Genomic DNA, 23,633 nt, shown 5'->3' with positions numbered 1-23,633 from the left:
CATGGACTGTAGGAGCCTACCATGCTCCTCTGTCCATGAGATTTTCCAGGCAAGATACTGGAGTGGATTGCCATTTGCCATTTCCTTCCTCAGAGGATCTTCCCAACCCAGGGATCAAACCCAGGTCTCCCACATTGAGGTCCATACACTACATAATTCAGAGTGTACAACTCAATAGCTTTTCATATATTCACAGTTCTCTGGTGGCTTCGACGGTAAAGAATCTGCCTGCAATGAGGGAGAACTGGGTTTGATCCCTGGGTTGGGAAGATCCCCTGGAGGAGGGCATGGCAACCCACTCCAGCATTCTTGCCTAGAGAAGCACCATGGACCAAGGAGCCTGGAAGGCTACAGTTCATGGGTTCGCAAAGAGTCGGATATGACTGAGCAATTCAGCAACAACAACTGTACATCCATCACAACAATCAATTTTTCATTTTAAACATCCCCTAAAATCCCCTGTACATTTTAACTACCACTTTCAATGTCCCCATTCCCCCTAGACCTAGATAACCAATACTCTATTTCCTGCCTGAATAGATTTGCATATTCTAGACATTCCATAAATGTCCAGATAAATCCCATAAATGGAATTACATAATAGATGGGCTTTTGTACCTGGCTTTTCTCACTGAGCATGTTTCCAAGGTTTCACCATGTTGTAGTATATATCACCACTTCATTCTTTTTTATGGCTGAATAATATTCCATTGTATGGTGTTATAATATTGAATTGTGTCCAACAAAAATTTCACATTTTAAGTCATAATCCACCTTAGAATATGACCTTATGTGGAGATACAGTCTTCACAGAAGTATTTACTTTTACGTAAAATGAGGTCATCAGGGTGGACACTAATCCAAGATGACTGGTGTCCTTACAAAAAGGGGAAATTCAGACCCAGAGACACACCACAGGGAGAACATCATGAGATCATGATGATGGCTACCTACAAAGCCAGGAAAGAAATCTAGAACAGACCTTCCCTCCTAGTCTTCCAAGAGAACCAACCCTGCCAACATCCTGACTCACATTTAGCCCCCAGAATGTGAGAGAACATACTTCTGCTGGTTAAGCTCCCCAGTCTATGGCCCTTTCTTACAGCAGTCGCAGCAAATAAACACAAATGGGTACACCACATTTTGCTTATGAGTTTAAAACTTGATGGACTTTTGGGTTGTTTCCAACTTTCAAATATCATGAATAATGTTGCTGTGAACATTCGTGCACAAGTTCTTTTGTAGAGATATGGTTCCATTTCTCTTGGCTATATGCACGGGAGAGAAACTGCTGGGTCAAATGGCAATTATCTTTAACTATTTGAGGACTACCAAACTGTTTTCCCAGGTGGCTGTGTCAATCTACATTCCTATCAGCAGTGTGGGTGGGTGTGGGTGTTCAATCGTGTCTGACTCTCTGTGACCCTATGGATTGTAGCCCATCAGGCTCCTCTGGTGGTTTTTTCCAGGCAAGAATACTACAGTGAGCTGCCATTTCCTCCTCCAGGGGATCTTCCCAACCCAGGGATTGAACCCACATCTTCTGCATCCCCTACACTGCAGGAGGGTTCTTTATTACTGAGCCACTGGGGAAGCCTCCATCAGCAGCGTCAGTTCAGTTCAGTTCAGTTCAGTTCAGTTCAGTTCAGTTGCTCAGTCGTGTCCGACTCTCTGCGACCCCATGAACTGCAGCACTCCAGGCCTCCCTGTCCATCACCAACTCCCGGAGTTTACTCAGACTCATGTGCATCGAGTCGGTGATGCCATCCAGCCATCTCATCCTTGGTTGTCCCCTTCTCCTCCTGCCCCCAATCCCTCCCAGCATCAGGGTCTTTTCCAATGAGTCAGCATTGGAAAAGCATTTCACATGAGGTGGCCAAAGTATTGGAGTTTCAGCTTCAGCATCAGTCCTTCCAATGAACACCCAGGGCTGATCTCCTTTAGAATGGACTGGCTGGAATCTCCTTGCAGTGCAAGGGACTTGCAAGAGTCTTCTCCAGCACCACAGTTCAAAAGCATCAGTTCTTCGGCGCTCAGCTTTCTTCACAGTCCAACACTCACATCCATACACGACCACTGGAAAAACCATAGCCTTGACTAGACGGACCTTTGTTGGCAAAGTAATATCTCTGCTTTTTAATATGCTATCTAGGTTGGTCATAACTTTCCTTCCAAGGAGTAAGCATCTTTTAATTTCATGGCTGCAGTCACCATGTGCAGTGATTTTGGAGCCCCCAAAAATAAAGTCTGACACTGTTTCCCCATCTATTTCCCATGAAGTGATGGGACCGGATGCCATGATCTCAGTTTTCTGAATGTTGAGCTTGTGTATGAGGGTTCAAATTTCTCCACATCCTTGACAATTTTTATTGTAGCCACCCTAGTGGCTGTGAAATGGCATATTTCTGTGGGTTTGAATTGTATTTCCCTGAAATAATATTGAGCATCTTTCATGTGCTTATTGGGCATTGTACATCTACTCTGGAGAAAAGATTTTTTAACCCAAAGGTCCTATGAAATCCAGCCCCCACCTGTCTCTACAGACACACTTTGGCCCTGCCACCCTTCCCCTCACTCTCTGATTCTAGTCATCTGACCTTCTTCAGTCTCTGCAAACAAGCGCTGTGCACTTTCCCACATGGGGACATGTACATTTACACCTGCAAGTCTTCTGAACTCAGATAACTCTTGTCCCCACCTTTGCGCTGTTACCGTAATGCATCCTTCAGAGTTCAAGTCAACCATCACCTCCTCAGGGAAACCTCCCAGGACTACCCCAGCCAAGTATCCACCACCTGGTTTGGCTCGCAGAGGACCCTGTACTAGGTTAGTGAAACCAATCTAGAAAATGGTCCAGTTGCCTCATCAGATAAATTCTCAGTTTCATTAAGCACAGCTTCATCACTGAATTTTAAGTTACTGATTTCACTAGGCTAGGTAACCATGAAAGTTTAAAATTTAATCAGCTCTTTCAAGTAGAAAAATGAAAGTTCCTATCTTTCATACAGATTGCATGAAGTAAAACAGAAAAATTAATTGTTATTTATCTTGAGATAAATTGGCTATTTTATAAAAATTTCATTGGGGCATTTACCAATGTTAATCATATCTCTTACCTGATTTAGAGTCCCCTGAAGTATCTAGGTTGGGGCTGGGGAAATCTAAATTTTGAGAAAGAAATCAAGTTTAGTAGTATAAATACCAGGATAAAATAGAAGACTGTGTTCATTTTTGTAAAAAAAAAATGCTAAACCAAAAATAACAGAAGTATCCTCTTCTATAAACTGAATTACCTCTTTAAACCCAAAGCAGCACTGAAAGTCAAATTAACACCCAGTTACCAATGGTAAGCAAGGCCATATTCTCAAAGGATAAAAGATTTAGACCAAGCAACCTTAAGCCTTTTCCAAGAGAAGGCAAACAGAAAGCCAATAAACTTTATAATGACCTTTGGCTGGGTCCCTGGCAACCTCTTGGTTCTGTGCCAAAGGAGTGGCACTCTTTGATCAACTTAGCTGCTCTCTAAAAACATCCCTGGTGATTAAGTAACTTGACACCAGAAAGGGAAAAAAAGCACCTGGTTTTAGATTTTGTAACTGAAGAGCAAATGATGGTGTTTCTATAGAAAAGACTCAGAGTCCTTTCCCACTGAACAGTCAACTCATGCAAACAACCATCACTGATTTAGTGAAATGACACAGACAGGTTAGAGGTGAGGATTCAGATAAGTTGGGACCAGACTAGGGAGGACTTCAAACGCAATTGAGAAGAACTGGCCTTGGGGGGTGTTTCTCCTACAGGGAATGACGTGGAGATGCAGAATTACATGAGTGCTTCAAGCTGAAATGGGCCGTGGTGTTCCCAAAGATGCTGGAGGACTTTGGGCGGGAGGCAGCGGAGAGAGGGGGCGGGAGGTACTGTTGTTCAGGATGCATTAGACTCCAGAGAGTCTAAAACTCTGCTGCAGAGATTCAGCGATGAAGTGATAAGAGCTGAGGCCCGTGTAGGTGCATGGGAATGGAGATATTATAGTAAAGGAGAAGGGGTAACTGCTGCAGAAGTTACCAACAACATCAACTAGAGCAAGAGTATTTCTGTGTAGGGAAGGACTGCCACTTAGTTACCATGCCCCTCATCTGTATTTATGCCATGCTCAATTAGATGGCTCATGGACCTAGCACTCTTCCATTTCATTTGTCTGGAACATTCACCCATGCCAGGCTGGTGAACAGAAGGGGCTCAATTACTGGTTGACTGCTTCCGCTCGGTGCAGACAGAGACTACTGTCCCTTCGCTGACTTACTGTCCACTGTGCGATGGGCACTCTGCAGAAATTAGGAGAAAATCCATGTCCTAGCCCATAGCATGTGTGAGGACAAGGAAGACCATGCAATAGACAAACGAAATTAGGACAATATGAAATTAAGGAAGGCGCCAGTACTTTGCTGGTCAGAGAGAGAAACTGAGAGAAGGGACTCAAGCCTCAGCAACCCCTAAACCTAGACCATGACCTTCTTTTAACAGCAGAGGTTTTACTTGATCCAGTTTCAGGGACAGAATTAGGTGTTGCTATTTTCATTAAGTATCTAGAATTGATGATAACACTGAAGTACTAAAGAAAATATCTGCTCGTGCATAGAACAATTATAGAATTCCATTGACAATACTTCTCTATTCTTATTTTACTAAATTTAAAATAAGGTTAAAAAGAACATTAGAGGCAGAGTTTAAAAGGAAAGAGATGTAAGATTATTTGTTTTCTATTCTTAAGTTATAAAAACCACAAAGGTATGAATTCTTTACATTTCATTGTTTTAAATATCTGTTGACAAATAATCTTAAAGAAACTTCTGAAAAACTGTCATTATCTCATCATCCTAACCTACTGATTATTTCAACACATTTCTGTAAGCTGGTGACTGCATGAATGTAATGAGGCAATTGCAGCCCATAAATAAAATGAATAAAGAAATCATTTTCTAAAAATGCAAATTTCCACACCGTGCAGCTTAAGTTTTTCAGTTACTCAATGTTGACTTAGAGTTCATACCTTTTTCTTCTAAAGAACCTTGGTGATCATCACTAGAACAAGAAGAGAAAAACAGTTTTATAAACGGATACTAATTTTATACAAATAATTATGAAAGTCTTCAAAATGATCATACTATGTTTCTCCAGAAATGTTGGCAGGTGGAATAACTCTCTCCCTCCTCAAGGCTCTTCCTGCCCCCTCACTCCCCACTCCAATCAGACTCAAAACCACAGGGATAGAGGTGACTTTGAAGTGTGCAAGTGAAGCCCTGCCGGTCCGCTCACACCCTGGGTACCAGCAGCACCGCGCACAGGGTCACTGCGCTGAATCCCCACACCGCACGTCTCCAGCCCATCCATCCACCTCGCCCCGCCACACTGGCTTCCAGTCCCTCCTCCTGGTTCCTACAGAGGGCTGCTCGCCCGCATGCTCCAAGGTCTTCTCACCTGCTTCTCCAGCCTCCTCCCTCCCATAGAGCACTTCCAGGAAATCAAGGGCCTGGACAGCTCCCCCATTCAATTAACTGGTCCTTCCACTGCCTGACCTGGTGTTTGCATCCCCACCCCGGCTCTGCCCTGCTCAGTCCCACGGGAGGTCTCAAGGGAGAACTCCCCACCTCCACTTCCCACTCCCCGTCCTCCCCCAGACTCAAAGCCACCAGCCTTTTGCTTTTTCCCACATACGGAAACCACTCGAGCTAGAGACACCGAGGACCCCTGCCCAACAAACCCAAGGGGCCCTCTCCATCCTTAGGGGCCACCTCCCTTTCGATGAAGCAGGTGACAGGCTTCATGGTGGCCTCCAGCGTCCCTCACCTGGTCTCTTCCCTCCCCTCGGCTCGGTGGCCTCTCCCGCCTCCAGGTGCTTCATTTCCCAGCTCCATCAGCTCCTGGCGATTCGCTTTGTCCCAAGACCGCCTCAGTGCGCCCTCCACACGCTGCCTCAGGCCCGCCTTCAGGCCAAAGCTTCAGATCCCAGATCTCTGACCCCTTCCCAGGCCTCCTCCCTGACTTCCAGGTACTTAAGGCCCAAGGGTCACTTCAGCACTTTACATACAGTCAGCACAAACTAGTCCTTGCCTTTTCCTCTCCAAGAAAACCTGATCCTCCCAACCTGTCTTCACATAGAATCACCAGGTCACCTAACTGGAACCTCTCAGTCATCACTAACTCTTGCTCCCTCTTTGTTGGCAAGCAGCACAATCAGACTCCTCCCATGCTTCCTCCAACCCACCTCTCAAACTTCTCCCCTCCTCACTGCACACCGCTTCTGCCTGCCTGCAAGCTTCTCGCACTCTCTAACAATTACTGTCTCACTCTCTCGGTCTGTTCCTCTGCAGGACCTTATCATGTCTTTGCCCTTCTGTGGCTTCTCACTGCTTCCTGGCCTGAGCTCCCTGGCACCGCACGCATGGACCCCCACCCTTCTCCCTTGTCGCCCACCCTTCCTGCTCCCCCAGAAGGAATGTTCTTCAGTGTCCCAAGCACACCCTGCATAACACAGACACACATATACACACCACGCTCTGCACCCTCCCCAGAAAAGAGTCACTGCCAGGAGCCTTGCAGCTGTGCAGCTCAGCTATGTGTGCCCCATTGGACACGTAGAGTTTGTGCATATAAGTAAGAGCCCTGCCCTCCACCATGATGCCCAAACTGCTCCTTATCCCTCAGGAACAGCGTTTCACAAGTTGTGGACTTGAAGACATTAGAACTCTCAGACAGCCTTCTAAAAACCATTCTTCTGGGCCCATCAAATCAGAATCTGATGAATAAATGAAAAACCAGGAAGAAAACAACAATGGTGTTATTTACACTTATGAGTGTTTAAAATCTTTCTGGATTTTCTCATTGAATCATCCCAATAAGCCTATGAAGGCCATTTGACAAATGCAGAGACTGGAGCTCAGAGAGGTTCATTAACTTTCTTGAGGTCACACAGCTAACAAACAGAAAAGGAGCACCTGACCCTGGGCCATTAAGACTTCAAAGCCCCTGGGACCATGTCTTCCTTCACGCCCCACCACTTCACCGGCTGACCCCAGCCCTGGCAGTGACAGAAAACTGAGGAAGAAAAGAGCAAAAGCAGTGGACTGACTGCTAGTCCCTTCCTTTCCCTTCTTCAGTCAAGTCAGTCAGGAGCCTCCAGATTTTGAAAACCTCCCTGACTCAAGGTTTTTTCTGATAAACATTCCCAAGTATTTGGTATTTCCCAAGCTCCATGTCCTACGAAAACTATGCATTTTCATTTTCAGACCCAAGTCTTCTTACTTTTTAATCTTAACCTCTGGCTCAGAAGGTCAGAGAGTGGTGGTAAGCCTGAAATTAAGAAATGTTCCAAGAAATTAAGAAAGACTAAAACATGGTTCCCAATGAAATGCATACAAGAACAAGGCCAGCCATTGCATCGTTTTTCTCCAGACTCATACCCTTATAATGCAGTCACTGTACCTTTTAATTTAAAAGTAATTATGAGAACATGTAATGGGACTGGATGCCATGATCTTAGTTTTTTGAATGTTGAGTTTCAAGCCAGCTTTTTTACTCTCTTCTTTTACTTTCATCAAGAGGCTCTTTAGTCCTTTGCTTTCTGCCATAAGGGTGGTGTAATTCGTGTATCTGAGGTTATTGCTATTTCTCCCAGCAATCTTGATTCCAGCTTGTGCTTCATCCAGCCTGGCATTTTGCATGATGTACTCTGCATATAAGATAAATAAGCAGGGTGACAACATACAGCCTTGACATATTTTCCTTTCCCAATTTGGAACGAGTCTGTTGTTCTATGTCCAGTTCTAACTGTTGCTTCTTAGCCTGCATACAGATTTCTGAGGAGGCAGGTAAGGTGGTCTGGTATTCCCATCTCTTGAAGAATTTATTCTGTCAATAAAGTAGAAGTAGATGTTTTTCTGGAACTCTCTTGCTTTCTCAATGATCCAATGGATGTTGGCAATTTGATCTCTGGTTCCTCTGCCTTTTCTAAATCCAGCTTGAACATCAGGAAGTTCAGAGTTCACGTACTGTTGAAGCCTGCCACTTCATGGCAAACAGATGGGAAAACAATGGAAACAGTGAGAGACTTTATTTTCTTGGGCTCCAAAATCATTGCAGATGGTGACTGCAGCCATGAAATTAAAAAGACACCTGATCCTTGGAAGAAAATCTATGACCGACCTAGACAGCATATTAAAAAGCAGAGACATTACTTTGCCAACAAAGGTTCGTCTAGTCGAAGCTATGCTTTCTCCAGTAGTCATGTATGGATGTGAGAGTTGAACTATAAAGAAAGCTGAGCGCCGAAGAATTATGTTTTTGAACTGTGGTATTGGAGAAGACTCTTGAGAGTCCGTTGGACTGCAAGGAGATCAAACTAGTCAATCCTAAAGGAAATCAATCCTGAATATTCACTGGAAGGACTGATGCTGATTCCAATACATTGGCCACCTGATGTGAAGAACTGACTCATTAGAAAAGACCCTGATGCTGGGAAAGATTGAAGTCAGGAGCAGAAGGGGACGAAAGAGGATGAGATGGTTAGATGGCATCACCGACTCAATGGACGTGATTTTGAGCAAGCTTCAGGAGTTGGTGATGGACAGGGAAGCCTGGCATGCTGCAGTCTATGCGGCTGCAAAGAGTTGGACATGACTGAACTGTTGCAAAGAGTTGAAGCGACTGAACTAGACTGATGAGAATATGTATTAAGAGTTATACATCCTTACTGTAAAAAATATGTCTGCTTAAAACAGTGACAAACTTCTCTTGACTGTTCCTTTCATAGTCCCCTTTCTGCAGCTGTTTATCTTTATTTCCAGATGTGTATGCATGTGCATAGATATCAGAACTTCTGCTAAAAACCAGAAAACCTTTACGGAAAACCTTTATTTTCACCACATAATGAGGCTGCAGGGTAGAGGGTCAGCTCTCTGTATCAAAACACTCAACAGTTACGGGGGAAGGGGCTAGCCCGAGGTGAAGGAGTCGCCCACTGGGCTACACCAAAGTCACAGCCCAGTGAAGAAAGTAACCCAGGGGACCCACAGAGCCCTTGCACTGGCTCTAGAATCTGCTTTAGCCGTAACAGAATCTGCTTTAGCGGTAACAGAATCTGCTTCCCTAAAATATGTCTCTTTGGCATATTAATTATTTTAAGCTGGTTATTCTCTAAGAAACAGCAGGCAAAGGAAACACATTGAAAACCCAGCAGGAGATAGCCTTTTGGAAGAAACATTAACATTTGTATGGGAAATCTCCATGTGTAAGGGTGTCCAAATCTGTATCTTATCAGTGAAAGGGCAGGGACAGAAATCTCAGGACAACCTCACCAGGTTTACAGTGCTCTTCCTAGGGACCTCCCAGAACTGACTCTCCCCACCCTCAACATCCTTGTCTGCCTGCTGAGGACGGTATTTACAGTGAGACGGTATTTGGCCATTTTGGAGAGTTACTCAAGTTTTCCTTGGTATCTCCCATATATGGCTGTTGTTGCTAAGTCATGCGTGACTCTTTTGCAACCTCATGGACTGTAGCCTGTCAGACTCCTCTGTCCATGGGCTTCTCCAGGCAAGAACTCTGGAGATATTTCCATTTCCTCCTCCAGGGGATCTTCCCAACCCAGGGATCGAACTGGGCTCTCTTAGGTCTCCTGCGCTGGCAGGTGAATTCTTTACCACTAGCACTACCCGGGAAGCCCCTCTTCCATGTACACCAGTTATTAAAACTTTTGTATGTTTTTCTCCTTTAATCTGACACATGTCAATTTAATCCTTAGACCAGAAGAATCCAGAAGGGTGGAGGAAGGTTTTCTTCCTCTCTGACAGGCCACGTGAATGCCAGTGCCCCACATCTTCTTCCTGTCTGCTTTTCCATGTGGTTTGTTAAAAGGAAAACTAAAGTAATCATGGAGAGGGAGGACCCATTCCAGATGTTCCCAGTGTAATTTAGGGGCTGAAGATCAGTAGGGAATGGAAGTGGACATTTACTTAGTATCACTTTTAAAATTCCTTATATTTTCATCCCAACTCAATCGTGATGACTAGGTGTACTGTCAACACTGCCTTATACCTACCAGCTCCCAGGCCCTGCCTAGTAGAGGCCTCTTTCCCTTAGTGAGAGGAGAAAAATGCCTTATGCCTACCAGCTCCCAGGCCCTGCCTAGTGCAGGCCTCTTTCCCTTAGTGGGAGGAGAAAAACGCTGCATCTTGGCACTGTAAAATCCAACCAGAGGGAGCCTTCCTCCCACCTCTGCACCTGGGCCTGACTGCAGCCTAGACAGGTGGATAGTAGGTGCCAGAAGGGTTTCAATCAAATCTGCCTCCTTGAGTAATAATTCTCCAGTTAAAGATTTTAACAATCCTTAAAGTGGAAATAAAACCATAATTGTTGTTGTTCAGTTGCCAAGTTGTGCCCAACTCTTCACGACCCCATGGACTGTAGCACACCATATAATATATATAATACATTAATATATATAATATATACGCATTATAGTATATAATATATATTATATGTACATAATACATATAATAATTAATATATTATATATAATTACTAATATAATATGTTATCATATAAACCATAATATAATAGCTAATTTTTTTTTAAGTATTTACTGTGTGCCCGAACCTGAGCCAAGGACCTGGCAGGCATCAATGGGCTCATTGCAACAAACTTTTTAGTGCCTGATGCTGAACTAGTATCATTCCCATTTCACAGATGAGGAAACAAGGCATGGGTAACTTATTCACAAACCCAGTCCATCTGACTGCAGAGCCCAAGCTTTTATCAGTACACTTCACAACAAAAAGCTTAAAATTCTGCCAAGCAGGTAAAGACAAAACACTTGTACTTTCTAGTCTCTGTTCCTAAGGTGCCACTGTCTGTGAAGGTAATTGTCAACTAGAGTCACCTTGTAGTAAATATTGAAAGTTATTGAAAGTGAAAGTGAAAGTGAAGTCCCGCAGTCATGTCCGATTCTTTGCAACCCCATGGACTGTAGCCTACCAGGCTCCTCTGTCCGTGGGATTCTCCAGGCAATAGTATGGAGTGGATTGCCATTTCCTTCTCCAAGGGATCTTCCCAACCCAGAGATTGAACCCGGGTCTCCCGTATTGTAGACAGATGCTTTACCGTCTGAGCCACCAGGGAAGTCCAAAAAGTTATTAGACATAATTAAACCCGTAATGGGTCGATTCAGGTGAAGAATCGACCTGCAATGCTGGAGCCACAAGAGGTACAGGTTCAGTCCCTGGGTCAGGAAGATCCCCTGGAGGAGGGCATGGCAACCTGCTCCAATTCTCTTGCCTGGAGAAGCCCATGGACAGAGGAGTCTGGTGGGTTATACAGCACAGGGTCACAGAGTCAGACACAACTGAAGTGACTGAGCATGCATGTGCACAAACCTATAATGAGGCCCAAATCCTCCCCTAGTGAAACCAACTAGTGTTTTACTTCTTTTAGCTCCTATCAACCTTCAGGAAATACGTCAAAAAAAAGTTAAATGGGTTGAGAAAGTGGAAAAGAGTCTATGCTAGTCACAAACTAAAGTTAATCTGCATAATCATAAAATAGTTACACTTTCCAGAGAATAAACTCGATGAAAATACTATGCTCTGTAACACAGATCTCTTTTCATCAACTGAAATCAACTCACAGTTGCTGTGATAAGCAGAGGGGATATAAAAGTGACACGTGACACAGGAACCTGGTCCCAAGGGGCACACTAGCGGAAGAGAAGACAGATCAGGAAATAAAATGTATGTGATGTGCGAAGAGCACAATAAAAGCAATATAAGCTATATTTTAGCCCAGAGCAGGCTATGGTGAACTGGGAAGAATGCAGCTCTCATGCTAAGAACACAGGCATGAAACTTAAGACCGCTTAAACCTCAATGGTAAGGTCAGCTTTTGCATTTTCAGAGAAAGCTACCACCTCTCAGGATCCTCACTGTTAGACTCAGAAAATAATGAAATGGAAAGGAACCTATAAAGATCTTCCAGCCTGATGCATTATTTTACAGAGGGAGGGCACTCTGGGAGAGGTGAAACTAATAAACACCCAAGACCACACAGCAAGTTAGAAGCAGAGACAATCTTACAACCTGTCTCAGGTCTCCTGGTTTACCCATCAACTCATCCATTTAACAAACACAGGTGGACTGTGTGCCAGGCGTGAGTGAATAAAGCAACTGGCACTGCGGCTTCAAACACCCATCAGCCTGATGGGGAAGACTGTCTACTTGCATCTGAGAAAGGAAGTGCTGACTAAGATTGAAGAATTGGGGGTGGGGGTAGGGGGGCAGCTTCCTGAGGAAGTGACCTTTAAATTCAGCCACAAAGGACAAGCAAGAATAGGCAAGAGAAGAATTGGGGCCGGGGGAGAAGAGGTCACACAGCTTCTGTCTGAGGCAGGAAGGAACTGATCACGATCCAGGAACAGGAGGAAAGCAAGTGTGATCAGAGGGAGAAAGGGAGGAGTGAGGGAAGACAGGGAGGTGGAGAGACTCCAACTCTGAAACCAAGCCTATGGCAACCCCAGGATGCTGAATGGAGATCATCTGGTCCACCAAGTAGTCTCTGTATCTTCCCTCTTGGGAAGATCTGAAGTTTGAGCGCAAAGGAGGAAGTCAACAATGCAGGGTTCCAGAATCTGCTGTCGTCAACATCTCTCATGGGGAATGCTTGACCCTGTGCAACCCTGATAGCCTACAGGCTCAGACACTGCCTGCGTTGAGCCCAAAAGATCCATGCATTTCCCCAAAGAAAATCTCAGTCTCCAGGCCACAAAAGCCAGACCTCCCTGCCCAAGAAGTTGTAGTACCAGATGACAAACACCCCTCAGGAGGCTAGGAAACTTTAAAGCATACTCCAAGGAAACTGTCTTCACAGACTTGAGATCTGGAAGCCAACTACACAGCCCCTTGCGTAGGGACAGAAGTAGGGACAGAAGGATCTCCTGTACTCCAAGCCCTCTGGGACCAGGCTGGGGTGGGGGAGGAGCGGTGGGGTGGGGAAGGGTGGGGGAGGGGGGGTGAAGGACTCCATAGGGGAAAGTGGCAGACAGGTGAGGGAAGGCGGAGGAGAGATGTGGGCATCATGAGCCACCAGCTGTCAGTTCTCCCAAGGGACACTTCCCAAGCTGGGCAGGCTTCCCATCATCACCAAGTTTCCTTTATTCTAAGCATCCCATAACCACCACCTATAATCAGTTCACCTGGGATGTAAGCCATCCCATCACTTTTTTCTTCTATGTCCAGGTCCCAGAATGAGAGCACAGCCTTAAATGCTTTGGAAAACATTTAGTGCCAGCAAAGGTGAAAAATTCACAGGCCTAGCTCTCCAGGCTGGCTCCTTCATCTATTCCCTCCCTTCCTTTTCTTCAGTTATACCAGCAGGAAAAAAAAAAAATAGTGGTCAAACAGGTAGGTTTTTGGATATCAAAAGGCTAAAGGATTCACGCATCATTAGTTGTAAGAGGCAAAACCTGGAAACAACTGCCATGTTCATCAAGAGAAAAATGGATGAACAAAATGTGATTCCATCATAAAATAGTCCTGTAAGCCACAGAATGCAAAACTGCTTACACGCAACTGGGAGGATGAATCTCACAAACACAACAGCACAAAAGAAGTCAGACACAAAAGGGCATATGCTGTGTGAGTCTATGTTTATAAAGTTTACAAACTAGCAAAACTATCTCTGGTCCCTTTGGGATGAAGGGATAGGAAAGGAGGAGGAAAAGGACAGGGGCTTTTAGGATGCCAGGTTCTATTTCTTGACCTGGGTGGCAGTTACACAGATGTGTTCACTTGGTGATAATTTTATCAGCTGTACATTTTAAATGCTGTGTTTTCTGTATGACTGTACATGCACACAAAACCCTTCAAGGAAGGGTTTTCAGCATCATGGGAAAGGAAAAGTACATAGGCCTTTAGCTTTGTGGGCCACATTTATGAATGGAGAATGACCCTGGGTGGTAGGGGGCAAAGTGAAGAGATGACTGCATTTGGGATATGGCCCAAATGGCAGCTGTGGGGTGACAGGAATTACAGTGAACAGTTTCAAAGTCTACTTCCTTCTTTCTCCTATAACTAACTGTCAATAAAATCTCTGCATACTGTACTCCAAAGGGAAGTGGGACCAAGAGGAAAAGTTGGAACTGAGCTGCCTTAAGGGAGAAAGGAGGCAATTGGAACACTTCTATCAGTGAGGGGTCAAGGAGAGGAGGAGGAAGAAGAGGGAAAAGAATGAAATCACAAGTGCCCAGGGCAGGCAAGAAGGAGAGTTCGCCTGACTGAGAATGGATGAGGTGGGGTGATTCCCATTTCTCAGCCCAGTTGAAGGGATCCCTTTCTACTCCCCTCCCTGAGCCCTGCTCTGATGCACACCTAAATTAATGGCTTTATTGTGCTGCTCAAGAGATGCAACAGACACAGGTTCAACCTCTGAATAGTGAAGATCCCCTGGAGCAGGAAATGGCAACCCACTCCAGTATTCTTGCCTGGAAAATTGCATGGACAGAGGAGCCTGGCAGGCTACAGTCCATGGCGTTGCAAAGAGTCAGACACAACGGAGCACGCATGCACATTGTACTTTGTAAGTCGTTTATAACTCTTGGGAACTAGAAAACAAGAGGAGAGAGAGAGAGAGAGAGAGAGAGAGAGAGAGTGTGTGTGTGTGTGTGTATACTAGAGAACAAGAGAAGTGTGTGTGTGTACAGCAAAGGATTCCACATCCTCAGCATCTAACACATTGTCTGGCATATAGTTTGCACTATTAAAAAAAAAAAAAAAGGTTCACTGGATAAATGACAGAAACAATGTAGTAATTAGATATAAAGTTGCTGTTGCTAAGTCATATCCGACTCTTTTTCGACCCCATGGACTGTAGCCCACCAGGTTCCTCTGTCCATGGGATTTTCCAAGCAAGAATATTGGGGTGGGTTGCCATTTCCTTCTCCATGGGATTCTTCTGGACCAGGGATTGAACCCACACTTCCTGTATTGGCAGGCAGATTCTTTACCATTGAGCCATCTGGGAAGTCCCTAGATATAGAGACCTCCTTAGTATTTAAAAATCAGTAATAACATTTTAAATGGCAAAAAATATGGGAATGACTAAGTATCAGAGTGGCATACTGTACAGCTACTAAAAATTACAAGCAACAGTAGCAAACATCTGTAGGGTGCTTTACAGTTTACTAAGAATTACACCTCCCTCTTGTTTGACACACAATTATACAGACTTTGCTGCCACACTGAAATGAGCAAATGACTCATTAGTAAGTTTTACTGAAGAGACCAGAAAGATCAGCGACTGCAGGCTAGCAAGCTTTTATGTAAAGAGGTAGGGAGGACCCATATTTCAGAGTAATGGGGTCACAAAGAGTCAAACACGACTGAGCGACTGAACTGAACTAGGAAGGAGTAGGAAGAAGTTGAGTTAGCTCTGCTTTGTTTGTGTAAATAACCGTGCATGCTAATTTCACACACTATACTTCACTTCCCTTTTCTTTTAGAACAAAACTTTGCTTTTGCTGTATTTGATTGATTCAAAATTCACTGTAACCACCATTTGCAAGTCTCCCTGCTAACTGACCATCTCTAAGGAAGTGTTTTTGATGACCCAAGTGGACCCAGTTTCACCCAAGGTGAAACTGTTCACCCTAATTCCTCAAAGCAAATTCTTGACATTTCTTGCTAATGTCAAGAAATTCAACAGCAGAACCTAGCCACAACAAACTTTTCGACACTGTCTTCCTGATTGCAACAGTGTTTTAAAGAACAGAGGCAAAAAGAAAAAATATATATATATCACACATAAAACAAAAAAATCCTTCCCTTCTTCCCAAAAGATTATGAGCCTAATGTTCAACGAATAATCCACGAAACACTGAAGTCGTGGAACATTGTAAAGCTCCGTATTCTCTAGTTGATCGTGCATAAACTGTGATGTGGCAGGGACTGTCCCATAAGCAAGTTCTCTGCAGTCTGAATCTTTGCCCAGGGTTTCTGCACTGCTTTGGGCGGGCTTCCTGCATGTGCTTACAGCAATGAGAGAATTACCTAAAGGATACATTTCACAAACAAGCCGTCACGTGTCTTGTGCTGAAACTGCATCCAGTGCCAAAAGTCTGCTTCTGCAGATGAGAGCTCTGGAGAACTCGACCACTACAGCCCAAGCCAGCTCTGAATACACAGTCCCACGTTACGAGAGGCTGCCTTTAAAGGAACGTGGGACGCTGATGACAAACAGAGGCATTGGCTACCTTTACAACAGCAGATATCCTAAAAGCAGTGTTGATCTCGCGCCTTCTGTGCTAAAGACACTATTAGGGCTCATGGGAGGGTAGAAGGGATGACTGGCGCAGGGGGATGATGGGGGTGTTCCACGCATGGGCAAAAGGGGATTACGGAAATAATCCCGCTCTCGGCTCAAACCATTTGAAAGTCAAGGGGCCAAAGCGCCGGTGGTGTTCAGAAAAACTACCCAAGTCCTCCCAGACCCGGGTGCAGTGGGCGCAGGGGATCCGGAGAGCTGAAGCTCGAGAGACGGGAGCAGACGAGGACAGCAGAAGCCGGCCTGGGCGGCGGGGAGTCAGCGCGGAGGCGGGAAGGGCGCGAGTCCACTCGCGCTGGGAGCATAGGGGATGCCACAGGGCGATCAGCCCCTCCACACTCTGCCGCCGGGTGGACGGGGACAAATCGGGCCCACCTGCTGCCGCCTTTGCGCCGCCGCTGCCGAGGGGCCGGTTGCTGGCGCCGGCAAGCCGCGACGGCAGGGGGCAGTAGCTCCGGCCGTAGCTCCTCCTCCTGGCCCGGCGCCCGGGGCCTCGGAGCCGCGCGCCACCGCTTCCCGCGCGAGCACCTGCGCGCGACCCCGGAGCAGCGCGCCCGACCCAGGTGCAGCCGCCCGAGGCCTGCCGGCGGGTAGGGAATCGGAGTCCGGGCTAGACGGCGAGTCGCTACCCCCACGCTCCATACCCTCGCCAGGCAGGCGCCGCTACCGAAGGGTGCTTTGTTTGTGCAGCTCGAGCGGGGATGCTGGGGCGGGAGTGGAGCCCCCGCCCCGTCCGGAAAACGGGAAAAGCAGAGCCCGCGGTAGAGGGTGCTGAAGACCGCAAAGCCCCTTCTCCACGCGGCGATGTCGGGGCCAGCCGCACCCCACCCCCGCTCTGCCCGTCCTCCTTCCCAAACCCCGACCCCCACCCAGCCCCGCGGCTGCGCTCACCTGCTCTCCGCGACCCCTGAGTCTTGGCTCATCGTCGTTAGGCGTCTGGGAGGGGGCGCCAGGCGCGCCCGGGGCTCGGCGCTCGAGTAGCGCCCGGGTGCCTGCAGGAGGGGTTCGCGTGCCGTGCGCTGCCCTGCGCACCCGGAGGCGGCGGACGCTGCCGGGGGAGGGACGAGGGCGAGCGAGAGCCACCGGGGGAGGGGACTGGGCGGGAGGGGGCGCCGGGCGCGCTGCCGCAGCCGCAGCCGGAGGCCGCCCGGGCTCCCGAACGGAAACGCACTCTCGCCGGCTGCCCCGCGCGTGCACGCCGGCGGGCGCACTCTCACACGTGCGCACACCGGCCGCTCGGTGGCTTGCTTACCTCCCTGCGGGAGCTAGGTTTGGTGACACTAATGCCGGGGCTTCTGTGAAAGAGCAGGGCCAGCGCCATTCTGCGGGGAGCTCATATCACCCTGATTGGGGGGTTTTCACGAGACGACCCGCCTCCCTCGAGGAATTCCCAGATTCTTTTCCTAGGGTCTGAAAGCCCATCGAAATTTATTTTCAGATTTTATATCTAAATCCAAGTGTCTAGAATGGGACCGCAGCTTTCATATGGTTAAACAGCTGTATAACCCCGGCCCCTCCACCCTAAACTATAAGGATGGATGGGCTAAACCAATGATTTCCCAACTTTGCTGCACATTTGATTACCCAGGGAGTTTTAAAAATCTCCGAGTTTTTAAAATGCTCAGAGTGGTATCCCAGATGAATTAGATTAGTGCACTAGGATCCAGTCACTCATATTTGTTAAAGATCCAGATGATTCCAATATTCAGAAAAGTATAGGAACCACTGCTTAGACTGCCAGTAGTCCTTGTGGTACCCTGTCTTCTTTTACCCCATTTCTCAGCGTGATCCTTTGCTTGTCTATTTTCCACGTAGTGGTGGCTGTCACAGCATCAAGCCCAGGTCTGACTCACAGTAAGTGCAGAGTACACCTCTACTGCAGGAAGGAAGCTAAGGCAGAGTCCAGGATGCGCCCTCCACCTTGCAGCCCCATCTTTTCTCTTTCTGAAATTCTCCACAGACTGAAATACCCTTGACCTCATGGAAATGGCTTCATGTCATGCCTGAAGCCGGAGAAGGCAATGGCACCCTCCAACACTCTTGCTGAAAAATCCTGTGGATGGAGGAGCCTGGTAGGCTGCAGTCCATGGGGTCGCTACAAGTTGGGTACGACTGAGCGACTTCACTTTCACTTTTCACTTTCACGCATTGGAGAAGGACATGGCAACCCACTCCAGTGTTCTTGCCTGGAGAATCCCAGGGACGGGGGAGCCTGGTGGGCTGCTGTCTATGGGGTCGCACAGAGGCGGACACGACTGAAGTGACTTAGCAGCCGCAGCAGCAGCAGCATGCCTGAAGCTGGGGAAGAAAAGGAGTCATTGCTCTTGAAGGGACATCTGTGTTTTAGTTTCCTGCAAATGTCTCCACCTCAGAACACCCCTGTCTGTCTCACTGTGACTCAGAGGTCCAGTGCTGACAGTGTGGGAGAGCACAATAAAGTCATGGCTCAGGGCCTGGAACACCAGCTGAGTCCAGCACTATGACTAGATGGTTTATACCTGGGAAAGAGATGGCCTTGGTACTACCACTGGGCCTTGATGTTCTTCTGTTTAACATAAACATGAACAAGTTCTCAGAACATCAGCATCAGACAAGGCCCCTCTGTGACCACGATGTACAAAGACAAGAGCAAGACTCCTTAATCATGTCTAAACACAGACAAAATATGAACGTCGTCCAAGCCACAGTGGACACACAGCCATTCTGGCCAGTTAGGGCCTCTTTGCCAATTATAGCCTTAGTTTCCCTCTGGTCTGCCCTTCTAAGAATCAGATTTACAAAGATATACATTTGTAGAATGAACTCTGGTGTCCTGAGCCCCCCTGCAATCAGCTAACAAAAAAATCCTTTAATAATATTTTCTAATACCTTCTCACTAACACACCTCCAGGGTTTCCCATGGTATGCATTTCCCTCAGTGCAATGAGTAATAAATTCAACTCTTAAAACGATAGGAAATATTCCCAGTGTTCTTTGGCAAGGGAGCATTAAAAAATATCTCAGTCATCACAATAACAGCACAAATATTACACCCTCTTCACATATAAACTAACTGGGGTTCAGACAGATTATATAACAACTCACACAGGGCTGCCTGGCTGTCAAGGGAGTGGCAGGCTTCATGTTCACATGGGTTTGAGGGGAGCCAGGCTGGTATGCTACCTTCTCCCAGTAACTCAGTTCCAGCCCCAGCTCAGCCCTTTTCTAGCTATGGGCATTTGAGCAAGTCATTTAACTCTCTTGAGTTCACCTTCCTTTCAAAAGAAAAAAAAAAGTAGACCTAGAAACAGGTAATTTTTATTTAGATATACACCATCTTATTAGTTTCAGATGTACAATATAATGATTTGGTAGGTGTATATATGTGAAATGCTCACCATAATTAGTCTAGTTCATACCCATCACCACACCTGGTTACAAAAATTTTGTTCTTATGCCAAGAACTTTTAAGATATAATCTCTAAGCAACTTTCAATTATATAATACAGTATTATTAACTATAAGGATGTGTATACTACTGGTATATTTTTCATAAACTCCCCAGGTGGCCCAACACAGCACCTGTTGGCAGATTCTGGTTTTGGAAGTTACCTTGCATCTGCCAGATCTGAAGTCCCCTTTTCCAAATGTTACTATGTCACTTGACTCTTCTCACCTTCCAGAAGTTTTTTGGCTTCCAGGAGGCCAATATAATATGATAAGCAAATGAACTAAAGCCTGAAAAAAACATGTGAGTGAACTTGTATTGGATCCTTCAGCCTCACCTGAGTCTTTGGACCACCGCAGCCCTGGTGGACAGCTTGCCTACAATCTCATGACAGACCTTGAGCCACAACCACCCAGCTAAGCCATTTACAGATTTCTGACCCACACAAACTCTGAAATAATAAATATTTGTTGTTTTAAGCTGTTATATTTGGGGGGTAATTTGTTATGCAGCAAAAAAATAATACAAAGGAAATACAATCCCATAGTCAGTACAGTAGAATCACACTGTTTGCACTTTAAGGTACATTTAACCATATTCACTCTGCAAAAGCAGGAGAGAAAACAGTTTACAGTGTCAACAATTCTGCCTGTTACTCCAGTGAAATGAGAGGAGGAGTTGAGAGAGGTGGGGCTGGTTTTATCTGTCAGTCTCTGATTCACTCCTGGATATCTCTCACAGAGATGAAAGTCTTGATACTGGCTATGTTGCCTGTATTTTTAAATATCCATGTTTGGCACAAAGTGAAAAAAATGATTCACTAACTTAGATTCTATATATAACATAATCAAAATGACACTTGAAACCCCTTAACTCATCAGGACCTGAGCTCAGAACATCCCCAAATCAAAAATAGCACTGACTTTAGATCAGTGTAAGAGGGGACCCAAACCCAGGACCCTGGCTTCAGAGGACCCTTCCACAGCTGTCATCCAATTACACTTGCCATGGGCTAAGGAGTCCATGAGGCCCAAGGGATGTGCCCTTCCATAGCTTTTGTCCTGTCTCCACTTCTAAACCAAGCTCAGGGGAAGAGAGATCCCACATTCCTCTCCAAATGCCCTAAGCTCTCTTCCAGGGCCCACAATAGGCCTTTCCCCAGTCCAACCTTCACCAGCTCCAACTCTCCAAGGCTGGGACATAGCAGGGCCAGGGGAGACCAGATGTAGCTGTTTACAGGGATGCGGATGGAGATTGTCTGTGCAAGCCTAGTGGTCCACACATGCACAGAGCCCCTCGCCACACAGGCCAGCAGCAGAAAACCAAGAACAAGACCCACGGACCACGAGCTGGCTCTCCAAATGCTGCCTCTTGCTGGTGTCCGGCTCTGACAGTTCTCACTTGACCTGTCCCTCCTGTCAGTTATTCATTTGGCAGGAATATTTGTCAAAGCAGGAAGACACAATATATTTCATGTAACAGCGTGTTTGCTTGACTTATAACTTACATGTTTAGACATATTACACGTGGATGTCCATTTGTACTCTAGCCCAGGGCCCCACAAATGACTGGGATGACCTGACCCAGAACTAACTTCTTCATCTTTGTTTTGTTTCACTTTTTTAGTTTTGGCCTCTTTTTGCCTGAGAGAGTGGAATCCAAGGCATTATTTGAGTGGGGAGGAGGGCAATGAGATAATTCTCCTTCTGCTTCTATTTAAGTATATTGGTGTGGGACTTCCCTGTGGTCCAGTGGTTAAGACTCTGTGCTTCCACCACAAGGGGCACAGGTTTGATCCCTGGTGGGGGAACTAATATCCTGCATGCTGCTCATGACACAGCCAAATAAATAAAAATAAAAGTATGATGCTTTCAAAATTTTAAGAATAAGTAAATACATTGGTGAACGATTTTGCCTAACACATTTGATTAAATCCACAAAAATGGTGTGTCTTCTCTCTCTGAGGCCCAAATAGGGCTTGTTCTTTGGGGTCTCTCTAGGTAAGGTCCATGCTTGGATTTTTGTGTGTAGTTGTTATTGTTTAATCCTTTGCTAGGATAATTACTCATCTCAGATGGAAATGTCCTTCCAGACCATTTTCCTTACATCTTCATATATATTATTTAAAAAATTGTGTGTGTTTCCCTCAAAATTGTGTGATATATGCACTATTTTTCAATTTGTTTTTATGCCACAATATATCTCAAAGCTCTATCCATCTTAGCTACAAATTTTGCTATTCTTTTATTTATTATTAGCACTATTTATTTTTTAGCTCTATTCCATTAAAATAGTTAAATTATCTCATTTTGATACCTAATGTACTATATGAAATTTGTATGTGAGTCATGTATGTTTTCAGATTTAAAATGTGAGTTTATTTATATTAAATTTTTTAGAAGGGGTGTTAGTGGAGAGAGATCTGAAGAGAGAAGATTTCCTGAAGACATCTTGGAGAAGTCCTTAAATACTACAATACCAGAGTGAGAATTGCTTATGTAAGCTGTGAATAAGGGAGGGCTAGCCATTTTCTGACTTAATTATGGCAAAAACTACTCAGTTTTCTCTCCATGTCTGTTTTCTCTGCGTTGTAGATTTTTGTCTTTCTGTTTCTGCCTTGGAAAGGCACGTGCAGCCAAGAAACCAACAGTAAGATGTTCTTTGGATGCTGGCATGAGCCAGGGGAAATCTTGGTGTATTCACACAACTCTTGGTTTTCTTCCTAAAGTCCATTTGATATACTCTCTTGTGTTCTGAGCTACCTTGGAGCTTGCCTTGTTTGTTTTCTAGAACCAGAGCATCCATTTTTTGTCTAAGGTACTATCCATGGCCTCCCAGGGCTTGTTAAGCATCTCCTTCTCCAACTGACAGAACGCTGCCATCCTCCAGGCTCCACAGGAAAGCAGGTGTTGCCCACTGCTCTGCTGTCGATCAAAGCTCCCCACGGGCACACGTACATTGCAGCAAAAACACGCCACCACTGGTAACAGGGAACTCTGCCCAGAACTGACAGACTCCTAGCACCAAAGCTAAATCATTTATCTAGAAGAGTCTTTATCTAGTTGTAGTGGGCTGAATGTCTGTTTCCCTACCCCTTACAAATGCATATGTTGAAACTCTAACCCCACTGATGTGATGGCATTAAGTGGTGGGGCCCTTAGAAGGTAATTAGATTCAGATGAGGTCATGATAGTGAGGCCTCCAAAATGAGATTCATGTCCTTGTAAGAAGACAGACACCAAAACTGTCTTTCTCCATCATGTGAAGAAATGGCAAGAAGTCAGCCATCTGTCCCTTACCAAATTCCAAATCAGCTGGTCTCTACAATTGTGAGAGAGTAATGTCTGTCTAAGCCACCAAGGCTATGGTGTTTTGTTATGGCAGCTTGAGATGACTTAGAGACTAGTCTTTAGGCCTCTATTGTCCATACCTGTTACCATAATTTGGGGAGGGCTACTCTGCTTCTTGGCTTCCCAGGTGGTGCTAGTGGTAAAGAACCCACCTGCCAATGCAGGAGACACAAGAGATGTGGGTTCGATCCCTGGGTCAGGAAGATCCCCTGGCGAAGGGCCTGGCAATCCACTCCAATATTCTTGCCTGGAGAACCCCATGGACAGAGGAGCTTGGTGGGCTACAGTCCATGGGGTCACAAAGAGTCCGACACGACTAAAGCGACTCAGCATACACGCACTCTGCTTCTGCCTTTATCTAGCTGAATTCTCTTTGTCTCAGTTATTTAAAGAGACAGTGCATGAGGAAAAGATTCTGGGAAAGTGAATTTAGTCAGGAAGTTGTTGTTTCTGCCTCCTACACCCCTTATACCCCCACTCTAATCATGCAC

The 23,633-nt window shown here is 45.8% G+C and overlaps 1 protein-coding gene across 1 annotated transcript in view; it reads right to left on the bottom strand.

The window, feature by feature from the left end:
* LOC138443456 (caspase recruitment domain-containing protein 8-like) overlaps positions 1-22,751 on the bottom strand; it is a 47,664-nt gene extending 24,913 nt beyond the window's left edge. Inside the window, exons 1-4 of the mRNA XM_069595945.1 lie at positions 22,662-22,751; positions 17,257-17,630; positions 5,051-5,082; positions 3,117-3,161 (exon numbers count right to left, since the gene is read on the bottom strand). Coding sequence (XP_069452046.1) covers positions 3,117-3,161; positions 5,051-5,082; positions 17,257-17,630; positions 22,662-22,751 — 541 coding nt within the window. The remainder of the gene's footprint in view (positions 1-3,116; positions 3,162-5,050; positions 5,083-17,256; positions 17,631-22,661) is intronic.
* Positions 22,752-23,633: the final 882 nt, after the last annotated feature.

Source organism: Ovis canadensis, chromosome 1, assembly GCF_042477335.2.
Source record: "Ovis canadensis isolate MfBH-ARS-UI-01 breed Bighorn chromosome 1, ARS-UI_OviCan_v2, whole genome shotgun sequence".
In the NCBI taxonomy this organism is placed as follows: Eukaryota; Metazoa; Chordata; class Mammalia; order Artiodactyla; family Bovidae; genus Ovis; species Ovis canadensis.
Note: the sequence above shows the minus strand (reverse complement) of the source record. Positions and strands in the feature narration are given on the sequence as shown.